Consider the following 18508-nt stretch of genomic DNA (forward strand, 5'->3'; position numbering starts at 1 on the left):
ATGTCCAGATGGCTTTTGAATATCTCCAGGGATGGAGATTCTACAACCTCCCTGAGAAACCTGTGCCAGCGCTCAGTCACCCTCACAGATGTTTTGTCACAGGCAGTGTATTGTAGAATCTTGTGCAGTTGAAATTGTATTAACTGTTACTTGATTTGTTTTACAGCTTAGGTTACTATAACATCGTCTCAACTTGTGTGAACATTTCAGCTCATTTTTGTGATGTCTCAAGGGAAATACGTGACCCTTTTGTGTCTCACTGGCTTCGAGTGAAAGCTGTTGTTGGGTCACAACAGTCTGAGTCTGTTGAGACCAATGAGTTTATTTTGCAAAAGCATGGTAAGTTCCATCATAAACTAAACCTTGTAATTTTTCCCCAAAATTAAAAAAGTTAGTAATTACCCTTTCTGTTGTATTATTGTGTCTCACTTGGGAATATTGTAAAGTCAGGAGTCCAGGATGAAATGAAGCATGATGCTTGTTCAGTAGGAGCTTCCGTAGTTCTGTCTCTGTAGGAACTTGTTAGCCCTGTCACTGTGGTATCTAAATATTTTCTTCAAAAATTCTAAAGGCAAGAAAGTGATGCTGATGGTGCGCTCTGTACATCCTTCCCATATTCTTGCCTGGTATCCCAGACACCAATTTAGGGTAGGAAACTGCCACTGGAAGCTGTGGACCTTTAGGCATCACCGACATAGTATTCAGGTGGTTGGTGATGCCTTGCTCGACACTATAATCCCATGTACTGAAAGCTTTGGATGTCTAGATACTATCTATAAGCTATGGGAGTCCACTGTAGCTGGATAACTAACACTCATTCTTCATGGAAATCCTCTGGGCTGCTTCAGGAGAAATCACAGTTTTTCACATCATATCAATATGTAAAAGTAAATTGTGTGTCTAGACTCCAGGCCAACCTGTTTAAAACAGTGGGGCAGGCCCCAGCATTGCATGATGGGCAGTGCAAAGCAGACACAACAGAGGGAGGAAAGACTGAGAGACTTCCTCTTATACTTGCTTCATTCTCAACATACAGCTTTCCAGCAGGACATGGCCCATGAGATTCTACCTGACTTGGACTATGCTTTAGATAGAGCTGGATTTCTGCATTGCTGCAGCTGAAGAAGTGGAGTCCTTTTTCTGCTGTGATTCCCTCCCCACCCAATAATCCCATGACTTGGAATCAGTGGCTGGTTTCTAGTGTTTGACAAAGGGACAGAAGTCACGGTAATAATGTCAAGTTTGACAATTTGCAGAAAATCGGTAGCCATGTATGGAGGAGACAGACAAAATGGTTTTCCCGTTGAACAAGAAACTCATATGTTTAGTCACATCATTAGATGCCAAAAATTCACATAGGCCATTGCCATGGGAAATCAGGCTTCCTAAGTACGGTTGCTCTCAATGAGATTTGTTCAGATTTTCAGATAGCCTTTGTTTCAGTACAGTATTGTTTTTAGCTAAGTGTGATTTATTGTGGGATCTAGTCAGCAGTATTTTGTGTTCTGTTCTTGTTCACGTCTATATGTTTAATTGCTTTGTAAGTTTTTTCTGTTGTCAGTGAGCTGCATTTTTATGGCCTTATGTGTATGGAAAAGTTGAATTGCTTAACAGTGAAATTCTGTGCAGAGAATCTCTGTTTCCATTTTAGAAGCAGATTCATGAATGTATCCAAATGCCTCCGTGACTTTAAGTGTCACAGCTGTGCGATATTAACTGCATTGAAATAAATATGTCATTCTTCTCAAATCTCTGATGAATTTTGGAAAGCTAACTATAAATAGCATATTTTATGTTAAAAGCTTTGGCCTAATAGCAAAGGTACAATGTGTTGCAGGAAAAATAGGACCACCAAAACTGAATCTCTCAAGGCATGGTGATAAAATCATGGTTGATATTTACTATCCTGCATTCCCATCTGTGGAGCTTGTTCCTTGGATGGAAGAGATTTATTCAGAGCCTGTGTACGTGGTGACTTTTTGGGATAGTAAAAATCAGGTAAGTTCCAAAACGAAAAGTCCAAATTAGAAATACTTGTTTACCTTAAATGCATAAACAAGGAGTTCACTCCTGTGACGCACAGAACCAACAGATACTAAGAAAACAGTTGAATGTAACATAGGACCACTGAAGCCCTAAAATGTCAAGTGTGTCACAGTGAGATATGTGACTGGCAGGTCTGGATTTTAGTTGTCCAAATGGGCGCCCTGTAACAAAAATGAGATTATTGCATTAGCTGTACACAAGATGGAGTTACTTGATCCCATGCTATTGTTTCTGCATACATGCTAAAACATTGGTAACTTTACTTGTGCCCCTTTCACTTGTCTGGATAGACCTTTCATTTAAGGTTACCTTTCAAGATAACCTTTCAAGGTATTGATACCACTTTGTTTAGCAATCATGGAGGGTGAACTTGAGGAAAATAACAGTACGTATGTTTATTTACAGTTACTTTTTCATATGCATCTAGGTAGAAGTTTTATAAGTGACTTAAGAATGCAAATCTAGACTACGAACAGCATGTATTTTTAGCTGAAAGCACCATGGTCTGATCAAATACACCATCTTAAGGTAGCTCATAAGCTGATAGCTGAAGATCACACAGCTTTTGCAAGGCATATAGGTGATGTAGCAGGCACATCTAATAGTGTTTTAACATTTTTGGAAGTGTTGGAAGATACTGGAACATTTATATTGTTGTATTGAGTCAAATGATATAATGTGACTTTCATTTTTTGCAGAGTAAAGAAGAGTTCACTGAAGACAACTGTACAATATATGAATGTAGCCTCAACATCCCAGTTCCTGCTGAAGGTTCCACTTACTGTGTTTCAGCGAAGGGAAATTTCTATGGCAGCCTGATGGTTGGCACCCCATCAGAAGAAAGCTGCATTCATGTTCCTTTCAAGCAGACATTGAGTAAGAGGATTCTAAAACTTTAGTAAAAACATACCGAGTCTGACCAGCGATCTGTTCTAGCTAAGTATTTGACTGCTGATATAGCAATGGGATGACTTGGGTGCTTATGGGAGAATATGAAAAAAGGGAAAGCATGGTCATTCTTTTCCAAATGCACTGTCCCAGTTCTGAAGGCCTTTAAAGATCATGTATTATTTTCAAGTAACCCTGACTTTTTGCGTGCTTTTCCTGCTTCATTGGTATTACAAAATCTGTTTCCATTGCATCTGATCATTGGTGTAATTAACAAATGACAAATGGATCATTCACCGAGTTACATGGTTTTCAGAAGCATTGTCTCTCTTTTCTAACAAACGACGTTTTGCTCAGTCTCATCACTGAGGAAAATGTATATAGACTTTCTTAAGTTTCAAGGAACTATAAACGTGTGGTCATAAAATTGAGGTATTGATGTCTTTTTCTTAATTAAAGAGAACAAAGGCAGCTAGCGACCCAGCTTCAGATCTCTGATAACCTCTTACAAACTTTTTAATGTTACTTCATTATGGCCCAGAACTTCACTAGAGAAAAGAAATAAAATTGATAGAAGCAGTTGTGTTCATTCTTTTATGCGCAAGAGCAGTGGTATGGTTGAGGGGGAAGACATTAAGGAGAGCCAGACTAGTAGAATCTTACTAGTAATAGTTAACAATTCTATGTTTCGGAAGATTTCACATTTTAATTTTATTGTACACAGACTATGTGTAATTATTATCAGTTAATATGCTACCACATGAAAAATGTACAAATCTGTTCATCCCCATCTGTCATCTCTAGTAAACAAAAAATTAGTTATGAAATTCCTTTACCTCTATAAAAACATGATTGTGTTTATATAAATTGAAAATCTTCTGTTATTCTAATTTTTATTTACTTGATATATTGCTTTATAAATTAAGTTTTCTTGAGTGAAAAAGGTGGTAGTAAATTAACAAATTCACACATAACAGCTAAGCATTCTGAGCTATGAGGAGGTGATTGGTGACAGCCAACATGGCTTCACTAAGGCCAAATCATGCCTGACAAATTTGGTGGCCTTTTACAATGGCGTTACAGCATTGGTGGATAAGGGAAGAGCAACTGAGATTATCTACCTGGACTTGTGCAAAGCATTTGACTCTGTCCTGCACAACATCCTTGTCTCTAAATTGGAGAGACATGGATTTGATGGATGGACCAGTGGGTGGATAAGGAATTGGCTGGATGGTAACGCTCATAGAGTTGCGGTCAATGGCTTGCTGGCCAAGTGGAGACAGTGATGAGTGGTGTTCCTCAGGGGTCAGTATTAGGACCAGCGCTGTTAAACATCTTTGTTGGCAACATGGACAGTGGGACTGACTGCACCCTCGGCAAGTTTGCCGACAACACCAAGCTATGTGGTGCAGTCAACATGCTGGAGGGATGGGATGCCATCCAGAGGGACATTGGCAGGCTTGAGAGGTGGGCCTATGCAAACCTCATGAAGTTCAACAAGGCCAAGTGCAAGGTCCTGCACATGGGTCAGGGCAATCCCAAGCACAAATACAGGCTGGGCGATGAGTGAATTGAGAGCAGCCCTGAGGAGAAGGACTTGGGGGCGTTGGTCAACAAGAAGCTCAACATGACCAAGCAATGTACATTTGCAGCCCAGAAAGCCAGTCTCATTCTGGGCCACATCAAGAGACGTGTGGCCAGCAAGTTGAGGGAGGTGATTCTGCCCCTCTGCTGTGCTCTTGTGAGACCCCACCTGGAGTACTGCGTTCAGCTCTGGCGCCCCCAGCATAAGAAGGACATGGACCTGTTGGATGGAGTCCAGAGGAGGGCCAAGAAGATGATCAGAGGGCTGGAGCACCTCTCCTATGAAGACAGGCTGAGAGAGTTGGGGTTGTTCAGCCTGGAGAAGAGAAGGCACCGGGGAGACCTTACAGCAGCCTTCCAGTACCTAAAGGGGACCTACAAGAAAGCTGGAGAGGGACTTTTTACAAGGGCATGTAGTGATGGGACAAGGGATAATGGCTTTAAACTGAAAGAGAGTAGATTTAGATTAGATGTAAGGAAGAAATTCTTCACTATGAGGGTGGTGAGGCACTGGAAGAGGTTGCCCAGAGAAGTTGTGGATGCCCCATCCCTCAGAGTGTTCAAGGCCAGGTTGGATGGGACTTTGAGCAACCTGGTCTAGTGGAAGGTGGCCCTGCCCGTGGCAGGGGGGTTGTGACTAAATGATCTTTAGGGTCCCTTCCAACCCAAAGCATTCTATGATTCTATTATGGTTTCTGAAGTTACTCTAACTGATACAGCAGTTGTTTATTTTTCCAAACTTCCTAACAGTTTTTGCTCTGACTTCTTAGGCATGCAATATATCATCATTCTGTGTGGTGTTACTCTGAGCCTGAGTCTAATGTTGACAGTATGTTGTGGCTGCAAGAAACTAAGGAAGAAGAACATAAAGCTGCCTAAGTCTTTGGTAAGTTCAGACTTCTTATCTGTGTCAGTTTTTTAATATCCAACTAGGTAACTTTTATAACTAGAACATCTTTATGCCTTTCTCATTTTCTTTTACCATGGTCTCATAGATATTTAGGATTTATACTAGTCTAATACTCTGATAGCCTCTGCAACCAGATGCCTTGTGTTTGTTTTAGGGCTAGACTTCAGTCTCTTTTTAACTGAAGTAGCAGTAGTTGGTCTAGCTTGAGAACTTAGTTCTTAAAAACTCCATGTGTGTGTACATAGATAGGTTTGTATTCATTCTAGCAGCAGAGACACAGAACCACAGAATCGCTGAGGTTAGAAGAGACTTTTTGAGATCATCTAGTTCAGCCCTTTTGCTCAAGCAGGGTCAGTGAGAGCAGGTTGCCCAGGACTTTGTCCAGTCGGGTTTTGAATACTCAAGGAAGGAGACTCCACAGCTGCTCTGGGCAACCTATTCCAGTGTTTAACCACCCTCACAGTACAAATAGTTTTCTTACATTCAGATAAAATTCCACGTGTTTCAGTTTGTGCCCATTTCCTCTTGTCCTGTCACTGGACACCTGTGAGATTCCTGCATTAGGTGATAATATTGTGATACTGCTGAGTGCTACAATGTTCTTGAAGTGATGTGCAGAGTAAGGCGAGAGGGGGAGTAACAGTGCTGTAGGAAGAGGGAAGAACAACTAGGGGAAATCCGTACTCACACTGCGCAGTCACAGGGGGGAGAGGTCAGCAGCTGCGCTACCTTAAAAACTCCTTGTAGCTGTCCTTAGGAAACAGAGTGGATGTTCCATAGAGCAGCAGCACTCACTTTCACATCAGGCAAGAGCGGAGTATCTGACAAGTACTGTTGTAATGTTCTCCTGCTGTCTCATTAGTCACAGCAACTGAACAATCAGCAGCAGTTGAAACAGTTTTCAAGAACTGCCATGTGAGGCAGTAGTAAATGGTAATCATATCAAGAGTGTATCTTCTCAGCGGATGCAGGAAGCCTCATAAGACTTCTAGAAAGAAGAGGCAATGATCTTGAATTCCATGTTCTGCAACTTCAAGACCCTTTGAATTGACTCCTTCATGGTGCAGGGGTAGCTCAATGCCTGAGATCCCCTGGAGCTTGCTTTCTTTGGAATAGAATATTAGGAGGTGAGATTGCACTAACTAAATGGAGATATCCAAGCCAGTGATGCTAGCAAGGTCCCTTTGTAGTAAGCAGCAATCTAGTCCATCAACTTGTGCAGCACAAGATGATTCATCTCATTCTAAAATAGTACGTACTTCTGGTCAGACAAAACACTCTCTAAAATGCTTGTTTCTTGCCATGGACTGTGAAAGAGCCATGAGACTAGTTCAGAGATAGCCATGCACACTGTAGACTTTAAAAAATCAGATAGGAGAAACCTGTCTGACGGAATCTGCAGCTAGACTGCAATATCAAAACACACAGGCCTGCAGAAAAAGTGAGACACTGGAGATTTTTTCATCTTCACACCAGTATGTAACTGTCTGAATATGTAACATTATGTCCTGTGTACACGCAGTAATTCTTGTGAAGACCGTTCCTATAGCAAAAGACAGCTCATCCAGAATGACAGTGCTATGCTCAATGGATCCATAGTTATTCTGGCTTCCCAGTACCACTGTGGTATCGCATCTAAGGGATCAGGAAAAAAAATGTTGCACAAATAGAATGTGTGCTGCTTAACTCCTGTGAGCTTCCTGATGCATGATCCAAGTTCACACTTTAGCTCACCTTGTAGAAACTCATTTGTGTGCCCATATTCTCAGTTTACTGGGTTATATGTTATCTCGTGATTCCTAGGTTCCAGTGTTCCACAGTCTGGTTCACATGCCACATCATGCTTTGTTGCTCAGGAGCTGAATGAAACCTGTAACTTCTTACAAAGATTGTTACCTGGGTGGTCAAGCACTGAGCCTGTCAGTGTTCAAGAAGCATTTGGACCATGCTCTCAGCTGCATGGTTTAACTTCAGGGTTGCCCTGAGTGGAGTCAGGAGTTAGACTCTTATGATCCTCATGGGTCCCTTCCAATTCAGAATATTCTGTGATTCTGTCCATTTCCATTGAAATCTCTAGTGAAAAATAAAAATTGCAGCGCTCATAAGGGTAGTTTCAGTACAGGTGATATGAATAATGTGGGAATTTAAAATGAATAATTAATAACTTATGATTATTTTTATGATTAATCATTTAAAGTAATGAATAAATAATGCAAATGATTAATATGAATAATAAATTTAATGATGTGAAGTTATCTCTGTAGACTTCTTGGAGCTGAGAGCCTGTCACTGACCTTTGAATGTGTACTAGATATTTCTCTCCGCACAGGTGTCCTGGTTTCAGCTGCGATAGAGTTAACTGTCTTCCTAGTAGCTGGTACAGTGCTATGTTTTGAGTTCAGTATGAGAAGAATGTTGATAACACTGATGTTTTCAGTTGTTGCTAAGTAGTGTTTAGTCTAAAGTCAAGGATTTTTCAGCTTCTCATGCCCAGCCAGCGAGAAGGCTGGAGGGGCGCAAGAAGTTGGCACAGGACACAGCCAGGGCAGCTGACCCAAAGTGGCCAACGGTGTATTCCATACCATGGGACGTCCCATCTGGTATAGGAACTGGGAAGTAGGGGCAGGGAATCGCCGCTCGGAGACTGGCTGGGTGTCGGTCGGCGGGTGGTGAGCAATTGCCCTGCGCATCATTTGTACATTCCAATCCTTTCATTATTGCTGTTGTCATTTTATTACTGTTATCATTATCATTATTGGTTTCTTCTTTTCTGTTCTGTTAAACCATTCTTATCTCAACCCGTGGGTTTTACTTCTTTTTCCTGATTTTCTCCCCCATCCCACTGGATGGGGGAGTGAGTGAGCGGCTGCGTGGTGCTTAGTTGCTGGCTGGGGTTAAACCACGACAACAGGTTATGACCATTGTACTTTACTTGAGCTTGTCTGAAAATGAAATATCTAGGGAGTTTTTTTTAATCTGTTGAAAGGCTAGGCAAGGTGTCCTGCCTTAGGACTGCTGCCTTCCAGTGATCTGCTTCCTGGTGGCTTTAAGTAGATGCTAAAACATCATTTGAATGACTTTTGGCAAGTTGGAATTCTCCAACAGAAGGAAAAATAAGAAACAGTAACCATCAAGCAGCTGCCTTTGCTGAGTCTCATGTACCCAAAGGAAAAAAAAAATAAATCCATTGCCATTTAGATCTCAAGAACTTTTAAATTGTCTTTTCTATGCTGTTCATGACTCCCAAGAATAACATGTCAGTCATGTATAGGTCCTAATTCCACAGTGCAACTGTCTTTCAGTATGGGCGTTGAAGGATTGCCTTCGTTAGAGAAAATGTGCATTTAAATGTTTTAAACATCCTTATTCATAGTAGGATCCTACCAGGAATATGCATCTAGTGAAATGGGACAGATTCCTTTACAAGACTTCATCGTGCTAGTCTTCTGCTGCATCACAGGAATCTCATGTTTCAGCAGCTTAGCTGTAGAGAGCCATTCATTTTCTTTCATTTACCTCACAAAAAGTATTTCAAGAGGCCGTCTGCTTCCACGCACCATCTTCAGTCATTCCAATTTGTCCTGTGTGTGATTTGTCCTGTACTAGATTTTTGTCGTAAGATTTGTGATAAGGGCCTATCCACTTTAAAAGGACCCTGGCCTTAATTAACTGGTATGCTGTGAGCATCTTCCTCTGCTTTAACTTCACTGGGGTTTTTTTTCAGTGCCTCTTACCTTTAAATGGTGGCAGATATTTTAGTGGGTAGAAAACACCCACTCTGTAAGAGAAAGACTCATTGAAAAGCATCAACTTCCATTTTTTAGCTCATACTTAAGTCAACTTTTCTGCTGTCTGCTGGTGCTTTTTCTGAGCCTGACAGGAATGATAAGGCTCAGTTCTCTCACTGTATCTATAGAACACTTATGGATACTAGGAAGACAGTTAACTCTATCCCAGCTGAAACCAGGACAATATTCACAAAACACTTCAGGATTTTCTTTGTGACTCTGGCTTTTTTCTTTATACAGCATATATTTTCAATTTGGAGAAATTGTAATTGTTCCTGTAAATTTCGATTGATATTTGCCACAAATAATTGTCATCTTGCAATAGAGAAGCTGCTTCATTAGCTTTTGTGCAGATTTTTTTTTTTCCTGTGAGCGTCTATAGGGCAGTAACATAGTCTCCTATTTATACATTTACACAGCATTAATATGTCGTGGAACCATGCAGGTTTTGTCAAGGTCCTAATAAGATTCGAAATGGACTTCTCAAACTCTCCTCCAGAAAATGTGCACATGAAAATTACTGGGAATTCGTAGGTGGACAAGCCCTTAGAAAAGAAAGTTAAAGAAACTGTTGATTACCCTAACTGTTACGGATTCCTTGGGATATGTTATTTGTATGTATACTTGAGCCTGGTTTCCACTGGTGTATCTCCCTAGTCTGTTGAGACAGTGAAAGACCTAAAAGTTCAGGTGCTGTCGTTGGAGACAGGAAGATATCTGAGCACCTACACATGCCAGGAAATACTGCTGACATCCAGCTTAAGCACGCTGGCTGTCAGTTTGCTGGTATTAGATAATGTGCACCAAAGAAAAATATTAACTTAACTATGGTAAATACTTCTCTTTAAATAGCAACCGTATCTTAATTACCCTTGTTACTTGAGATGCTTGAAGTGAAACTTCAATGTTAGTGACACAGGAGAAATAACTAGGAAGACTTTAGCATAGATATGACTGCTGGGTATGCATAAAGGTTTTCTTGTCATTTTAAAGATCTTTCCAAAGTTCACTTCACTCCCAGTTGAGACAGTTGCCACAAAATATTACAGTCCTTGCAAATTACACTCATTAGCTAAGGAATATGAAAGGTTTCCCCAGCTAGTTGAAGAGTATTACAGCTTTTTCTTCTTTCGCTGTTTTCCTCTACATTGCAAACTTCAAATTACTTAAATACAGTGGGTGACATGAAATGGATTTGGTCCTTCTAAATATGTTTGCACATAGAAAGCATTTTTGAAAGCTTGCATAAAAGCATTAATAAAACAGTTGAAATCATAGATATAGGCTAATGACCTTGCCAGATTCTAATTTCACTAATTTCTGTTGGGATTGGTTGTAATGACATTAAATTTGTATTATGAACTTGCATTTTTTTTTTTTTAACCTCTGAACTTCGGCAGAAGATGAAGCCAATAAATTAGTAGATTATATGGAACAAAAAGTGATTTTTTTTTTTTTTTTCCCATTTAAGGTCAGTGTGATAAGAAACCTGAATACAGACAGCATTCTAGAATCAAAATCGGAGGCAAAATACGTATCTGTAATGAGCTTCACGCCAAGCCAGTCAGAGTTGCCAGCGAATGAAGTAACCTCACTGGCGGCAGAGCCAAAAGAAGACATTGTTAGTCCTGAGAATTCCAGTGAAGGAGCATCTTCTGTTCTTCCCCCAGAGGCACCAGCCAAAGCAGAAGAGGTGTCTGTGCAGGAAAGCACAGAGGAGGTATCTTCTGATGACGAACAGAATCATAAAGTAAAAGAGAGTTATTTCATTTCTGACGGTAGCCAAATGGATATATGCAGTAACTCTTCAGGTCCAGAGGTTTCTGCAACAGAAATAAAACAAACAGTCGTACCAAGCAGCTGTCTCAAGTTTTCTGGCTATGACAAGCCTCATGTTCCATTAGATATGTTGATAGATGTTGGTGAAGAACAGCCTGTGATTGCTTACAGGCCGACTGACTAACCAGGATAGCTGAAGTGTTTAACCAGAACTGAGGAAGAACAGCATTACTGAAGATTATGGAAAGTCTGTGTTGTATTACGAACATCTATAAGTTGTACTTTTCTGATCCAACCAGAGTAACTAGTACACAACTTAGTACAGCAGGATCTTGAAATGGAACTGAAAGTAGTGCCTGAGAACAGCATAAAAAGTGGGGGGAAATTTCATAATAACCACTTTAGAAGTGTTTGTGTATATGACATAATTTACTATTTCCTATTTGAAATAGAGCTCTTTTTTAACAGTACTCTATGGAGAACAGACTTCATGGAGGAGTATAAAACAGCAGCTGTATCATTATTCCCCTCTGTTTCAAATCCTTTTTAAAATTAATTCGATGAACATAATGCTTAAGTCCTTCACTTGGTTACAATAGAGATGTGCCAGAAATATTTTGAGAGTTTTTGCCTTTATTGGAGATATTATCTTGCTTGTCTTTTTCTTTTGAAGAGTATTTTTGTATTAAACAAAATGCTACTATTTCGTTTAAGTAAGAATATGCCTGTAACGTTTTCCTGTATATCTTAAGAATTTGACTCCATGGCCAAGAACCAGTTATTTAGAGTCTTTTCTGCAATAGAAGTATGTACTTCCAGGATGGTTACTTTGTACATGTCGGTGAGAAAATTATAGACTTCGTCCTTTATAACATAAGTGCTGTGACTAAAAAAGCTATTTTTAAAAGTGCTTTTATTTTTGTGTAGCTACATCTGTTTGGATCACCTAGGTATGTTGTGTAACCATGTCACATTCTGGATAACTCCTGTATTAGCATGCTGGCGGATCGTCATTGGAAAAAAAATGTGTATAATGGGTGGTTGCATAAATTCTTTTAAAAATATTTTCGAAATTCAAAAGCCTGCTTTCCTCCAGAGCATTTTTATCCTAATTCTTAGAACAATAGAAATCAACAGGACTTCGTTCAAACATGTTTTCTAGCAGGTTGAAAATGACTACCATTTTTCCCCTTTTTATGGCATAGCTCAGGAACTACACCAAATTACCTCCCTCAAAAATGCATCTCAGGACAACAGAGAAGTAGTGTGGTAAGTTGTAGTTCATAAGTTATTGTCATCTGACAGCCCTTTGAATTTTGTAGCATGAGATGGTAGTTTTGAAAACTGAAGGATGAGGATTTTATTTGTTATATTTAAAAACTTTTGACTCTAATGCCTGCAATCCAGTTATTTGCCTTTAGTCAAGATTTGATGGGTATTTTCTGTTTGTAGGAAATGTTTACAATAGTTCCTAATGAAGCTTAGTTCAGAAAAAAGTTGTTATACAGACACAAGGTTGTCTGTATACAGTGTTTATACAAAACAAATACTTTGTTTTTAAAGATATATTTTATAGGATTATCAGAAATGTTTGCAATTTATAGCAGGTGGTTTTAAAGGAAAACCAGTATCATAGTACTTCTGTCCTTAACGCTTCTCAGTGGCATGAGTATTCCTAAGATAAAGTTAGTTTATACAATAGTTTCTGGAGTACTTTCATTCCTGCAGATGTCAGACATTAACCCCAGTGGTACATTCTCAATTCCCAAAGATTTAAAGACAATAGCTATTTTTCCCTTCTTTACTCATGGGAAGATAACAGATTTGTTAGCAGGGTTTTGATAATGTTAGGAAAAGCCCAATCAAATAGGTGAATTTTGTAGTTATGGTGTAATGGAAAGCCCAACTAGAAAGATTTTGGTATGCATTAGCTGGTTTTGATTTGTTTCTGCATTATGTTCAAATGTAGTGAGACCCCCTAGTAACTTTTTCAATGTTGTGTTCTTGGTTGAGTTCCTAGAAGGCAATGCTGGTGACTTTTTGCTTAGGATCCACTAGTGTATAGATATCTCCGTTGTGGAAGTGCAGAAAACTCTTTTGGTGTTACAAGAAGCTTTTGAAAATCAGAATTAGCTTACACTTTGAAACTTCAACTAAGCTGACTTTTCAGTTAATAATAGGTTCACCACTGAAGTGTGCTTTTAGCAGTCTGTCTACTAAGATGATGAGCAGCTGCAACTTGGGCAGAGCGTGAAGTTGATGTAATTTCTTTCAGGTTTTGTAGGTTTGTTGATAAATATGAACTGCAGTAAATACCTCTGGACTTTATAAATGTCAGGCAAGCGTTTAAGTTAAACTTGGCTCACAAGGGAGAAATAGGGCATTGGAAACTGAGTTTACCTTGTTTTGGGAGAAGAAGTTTCTGATCAGACAATTTGCTGAGTATCTTCTTTGCTACTGCTTGGAGTATTTCATCTTCTTGCAATTGGGAGGTTGTTTTCCTTCTGTCAGTTTTGTCCAAAAAAAAAATATGTTGCTGTTCTCCAAGAAGATGAGGAATTAGCCATAGTAGTCATTCTGTTCAGTATATCTGCCTCAAAACTATTCTGTCAGAAGAATGTAATTTCTTGGAAATGTTATATTTATATTATTAACAGTGCATATTGAAACCCTGGCACTGTTAGGAAAATTATTAACTAAGATTCAGCCTCTTAGGTTTGTGTGAACCTAAGAGATCACTAAGTGTTTTCTGTTCTGGAAGGTTTTCCTTTGCTGCCACACTGGGAGAGGAATGTTATTTTTTGCCTGTGTGGGGGCAGATAGATCCATTTTAAAACCAAGTGACTGTCTCAGATTCTTTTGTCTTCCCCCTGCAATACTACTGCATTGTACATTGTCCTGAATCTTTCAAGTCACATAGAGCCCTATGTGAGTAAAAGGGACCAGCCAGGTGCTAGGATATAGTTAAGCACAAGGATGTTAAGATCGATCAGAAATATAAAATGAGCATATGGGAAAAATTTGGCATGGCGGGTAGTTACATATAATGGAAAGGCATTGTTACTCTGTAAGCTGAAAATCAAGCATAGGAGTATGAGTGCTTTGTGCTATACAACATATGTATGTGCACAACTGACCTCTTCTTGTAACTTTTACAACGTTAAATGTATTTTTTTTTAATGAAAATTTCTGAACTGTAATTGCAACAGCCACTGAATTACCACCCTCTCTGCAGGTATGTCTTCTGTGTGCTGTGTACTTAACAAGTAGGCAATAGCACAGGGATAGTTTAGATGTTTAAATTACTCAGGCCAACTTGCAGGTTTTATAATTGTGAAATAAAGAAGTTTAAGGGCACGCAAAGCACCGGATTCTTTTATTACCTGTGACTAGCTGAAATCATAAGGCCACAGTGAGACAAGATGTGTTCCCTGGGTCAATAAGCTCTATTTCCCCCAGTATTGTTTCTAGCAGTTGCTAGTAGTGGTATTGAGAGAGCCTAAAAACACGGCAAGTACATGATGGTATTCCTACTAGGATACGATCCAGCAGCCTGCAGTGTGATGACTTCTTGCGATAGGGAACATAGAAATGCCTTGCCAGCTACAGCTGGTTAGCCTTGCTTTTGCAGTTCTGTAGTACCAAATATCTGAGCCCTGTGGTTTGGAAGCTGCCAGGTAGTATTTATCTATGCATTTTCACTTAACTACTGAATGAGTTTAAATTAATAAAGTAATACTCTTGTGATGAAGTAGTACTTTGCTTAAGCTTCTGGATATTCATGCATAGCACCTTGACACAGGATATCAAAGTACCTAACATTAACAGGTTCAAAATTATTTAATAGCTCTTACTTAGTAATACTAAACTGTTTACATGTCACCACTTCAGAGCACCTGGTTATTTCTAGCCTCGAGCGAAACAGCTCTTCCCATGCAAGTTTCTTTTCCTGCAATCTTAACTAGTGAAGGACTACAGACAAATACGCATGCCTGTTCTAAGCAACTGGGACACTACAAGATGTCTTGTTTCCACAGATGTCAGTAGCTTTGACAAGAATGATTTTTTTTTTTTTAAGCTACATTATTGATTTATGTGGAAAAAGCGTAAAAGCAGAACATTTGCAGTATTACCACAATATTTTATTGCTAATTGCAGATCTGATAATAAAAAGTTAGAATGTCACTTGGTTCAAATTAATATTTTCAGCATGTCTTAAAAAAAACCAAAACAACAAACCAAGCACAAAGCACCTTTTATATTATAAGAGACCTGCATAGATTTCTTTAGTGTGGTTTTTAAAAATTCAGTCCTTTAACTATGAAGCCCTTGTTTATTAATACACTTTCTCTTTTCTCTAAAAGGATGCAATCATTGGGCTAGGTGGGACCTCCAGGGGTCTTATGGTTGGTTCATTCTTCTCTGCAGTCTCATGCTTTAACCCCAGCTGGCAACTAAGCACCACACAGCTGCTCACTCACTCCTTCCCCCTCATCTGGTAGAATGGGAAGGAGAATTGGAAAAAAAAAGTAAAACTTGTGGGTTGAGATAAGAACAGTTTAGTAACTAAAATAAAATATAATAATAATTGTAATGAAAAGGAAGATAGCAAAAAGAGGGAGAAGTAAAATCTAAGAAAAGGCAAGTGATGCACAATGCAATTGCTCACCACCTGCTGACTGATGCTCAGCCAGTCCCCAGGCAGTGATCTGCCCCTCTCGGCCAACTCCCCCTCAGTTTATATACTGAGCATAATGTTCTATGGTATGGAACATCCCTTTGGCTAGTTTGGGTCAGCTGTCCTGGCCATGCTCCCTCCCAGCTTCTTGTGCACCTGCTTGCTGGCAGAGCATGGGAAACTGAAAAATCTGTAACTTGGGATAAGCGCTACTTAGTGCAACTGAAAAAATCAGTGTGTTACCAACATTATTCTCACACTAAATCCAAAACATAGCACTGTACCAGCTACTAGGAAGAAAATTAATTCTATCCCAGCTGAAACCAGGACACCCAGAACTGCATCATTTCTCCTATGCATTTGTTTAAAGACTCCATAACCCCATCAGGCAATTTATTCTAGGAGTTCTTTACCCCTAGAAAGTATTTTCTAACATTTAATGCAAGTCTTCCTGACTTCAGAAACTTAATTATCAACAATGAGCCTGCTGAACATAGTTTGGTTCTTGTCTGAAATTTGTAACTAAACTACTTGTAGATACTGTAAATTTTAAATGCTTTTATATTGAATTTAAAAAAATCTCAGAAGACAAATGTGTGTGATCGCCTTTTCTTACTGTTAGCTTTTGTTCTGAATACTAAATCTGCTTTTGAAGCTTGCTCAGTTCATGTTACGTATGTACTGTATGCTTGAGCATTATTGAAAATGAAGAGAAAACACTGTGGGAGATAAGTATAGCATTTATGTGTGTGTAATTATATGTAGCCAGTTACTGTATTCTGCTTACCAGATGTATTAGCATGTAGAATTAGTTTTAAACTAAGGTCATTTCTCATTTGTGGAGATACCCTTTGGGTGAAATACCACTCACTCCAGGCAGCTGTGGAAGTCTGACTTTGAGGACATGATTTACATCCCTTTGTTTTGAACAAAGTCTCTCTCTGGTACAGATGTGAGGTGGTGCCTTTTCTGTACTCCAGTAGTTGGTCTTGGAGAGGGATGAGGGCTGACACACAGGAGCTCTTTGATCCACTGATTCTGGCTACATCATCGACTCTGCAGTTTCTTTTTTGCCCTTTTGTGCTATTGATGCAGCCTGCAATAACTTCACTCTGATTCTGTTGCTTGAGCCTGGGGACTCTCCTTATGTTCTATTTAAAAAATCATGGACAAGGATTAAATGGTCACTCCATTTGAATGGATTAATTGCTACAGAGCAAGGAAAGCTGAGCTTCCCTGAAACTCCTACTGATTACATTATTTGAAGTTTAAATGATCACAGAAGTCTTATTTATGTGATGTTTACTTCTTAATAATGAGCATGTGCATTCTTATATGTATCTTGGAAATCAACGATTTGTCTTCAAGTGTCACGCTAGTTTACCCAAAAGAATGTAGGCTACTGTTAGAAGAATTTTGGTTTCACTTGTCTGTCAAATCTAGAATGTGACATTTAAAAACATTTTCTACTCCTGATCAATAAGTTTACTCCTTCCAAGTAACTTCTTAAGATTATGAGTAGGGCTGATTCCAATAAGAGCAGTCATACCTTAAGAATTCAGATTTTCTTAGAAATGGCTGTGTAGATTGAGCAGAGTCAGAACAAATGGGAAAACTTGAATTTATAACATGTCTGCATTAATTACTATATTTAAATTTGTAACAGAGACTCTGTGAGTTTTAGTAATAGATTAGGGTTTTGATTAACCCATTATGAATTACTTACAGTCAAACCAATTTTCTTTCCTGAATTTTTGGGGTTATCTCATTTGAACACACCTCTCACTCCCACGTTTTCTAACTTGCCCATTTGTGTAATCGGATAATTGCAGGGTAGCTGATCAGGCTGAAACCTATTTTTTCATTTATCTGGGGGCAAAGAAGTTTTATTTTCTGCTGTCCAGCCACAGCTTAAAAGAGGAAATGCATTACATGCTGAGGAAATGATGGGCAGGCAAACAAGGCGGTTCTGCCAGCCAGCTCACTCTGTTCTGCAAAATTAATCCTACAATTGTCAAATATTTGCAATGTGTGCAGTAGGGCAGTAAGCAATGTCAAGTCCGATCTGGCTTTTTCCTGCACTGACATCTCTTGAGTAGCGCAGACTCAGAAAGGTTGCTTAAACAACTTACGCCCCTTCAAAAATACCTTTCCACAAAGAGTATATAGAATCCTTTCAGACTGAAAATACAGAGTGAAAAGAATAAAAATCTAATACACTGTATTTTCTTTCTGGGTATGACTTGTTTTGTGTTAACATTTGGGGGGTTTGAGTGTTTTGGGGGGGTTCTTTGCAAGTTAATAGCAGCTTGGTTAATTGTAGGAAGGGTGGAGGGCATGCACAGTCCCACCGTGGAAGATGGGAACTGTATGTAGCGGTATGTGCGTTCTGCTACCAGATTTGGTAGAGCTGAGGCCTGTGACAACAGCCACAATTTCAACCTGCTGCAGATGTGATTAAATGTGAGATAAATTATAACAGGTAAGGAAGGGCTGCAAAAGCTTGCCTGAATGACTAGAGGGTGGTGCCGGGAGGCAAAGAGGCAGGGAGCACCTTTGCCATTCCTCAGTCCCTTCTTCCATGTGGGTTCATCCCAGGAATCAGTCTGGCCTTATATCAGGTATTAGTATAGTACCTGCTTCCCCCCTGCCAAATCTGAATAGAAATTGGAACAAAACACTGGGTGATCAATTACTAAGAATTACTTTATCAACTGCTTCCAGGCTGTGCAGCAAAACTAGCAATTTTATTTGAGATACACCAAATTTCATTTCCTGTAAGAAAAAGAATATGGAACAAAGCTTTTTGGCAAGCTAAGTATCACAGGGTGATCT

At 39.3% G+C, this 18508-nt stretch overlaps 1 protein-coding gene across 1 annotated transcript in view; it reads left to right on the forward strand.

The window, feature by feature from the left end:
- IFNGR1 (interferon gamma receptor 1) overlaps positions 1 to 14749 on the forward strand; it is a 30614-nt gene extending 15865 nt beyond the window's left edge. The window contains exons 3-7 of the mRNA XM_069787221.1: positions 167 to 339; positions 1838 to 1998; positions 2745 to 2922; positions 5289 to 5404; positions 10688 to 14749. Coding sequence (XP_069643322.1) covers positions 167 to 339; positions 1838 to 1998; positions 2745 to 2922; positions 5289 to 5404; positions 10688 to 11179 — 1120 coding nt within the window. The 3' untranslated portion in view covers positions 11180 to 14749. The remainder of the gene's footprint in view (positions 1 to 166; positions 340 to 1837; positions 1999 to 2744; positions 2923 to 5288; positions 5405 to 10687) is intronic.
- The last annotated feature ends 3759 nt before the right edge of the window (positions 14750 to 18508 follow it).

Source organism: Haliaeetus albicilla, chromosome 7 (genome assembly GCF_947461875.1).
Source record: "Haliaeetus albicilla chromosome 7, bHalAlb1.1, whole genome shotgun sequence".
In the NCBI taxonomy this organism is placed as follows: Eukaryota; Metazoa; Chordata; class Aves; order Accipitriformes; family Accipitridae; genus Haliaeetus; species Haliaeetus albicilla.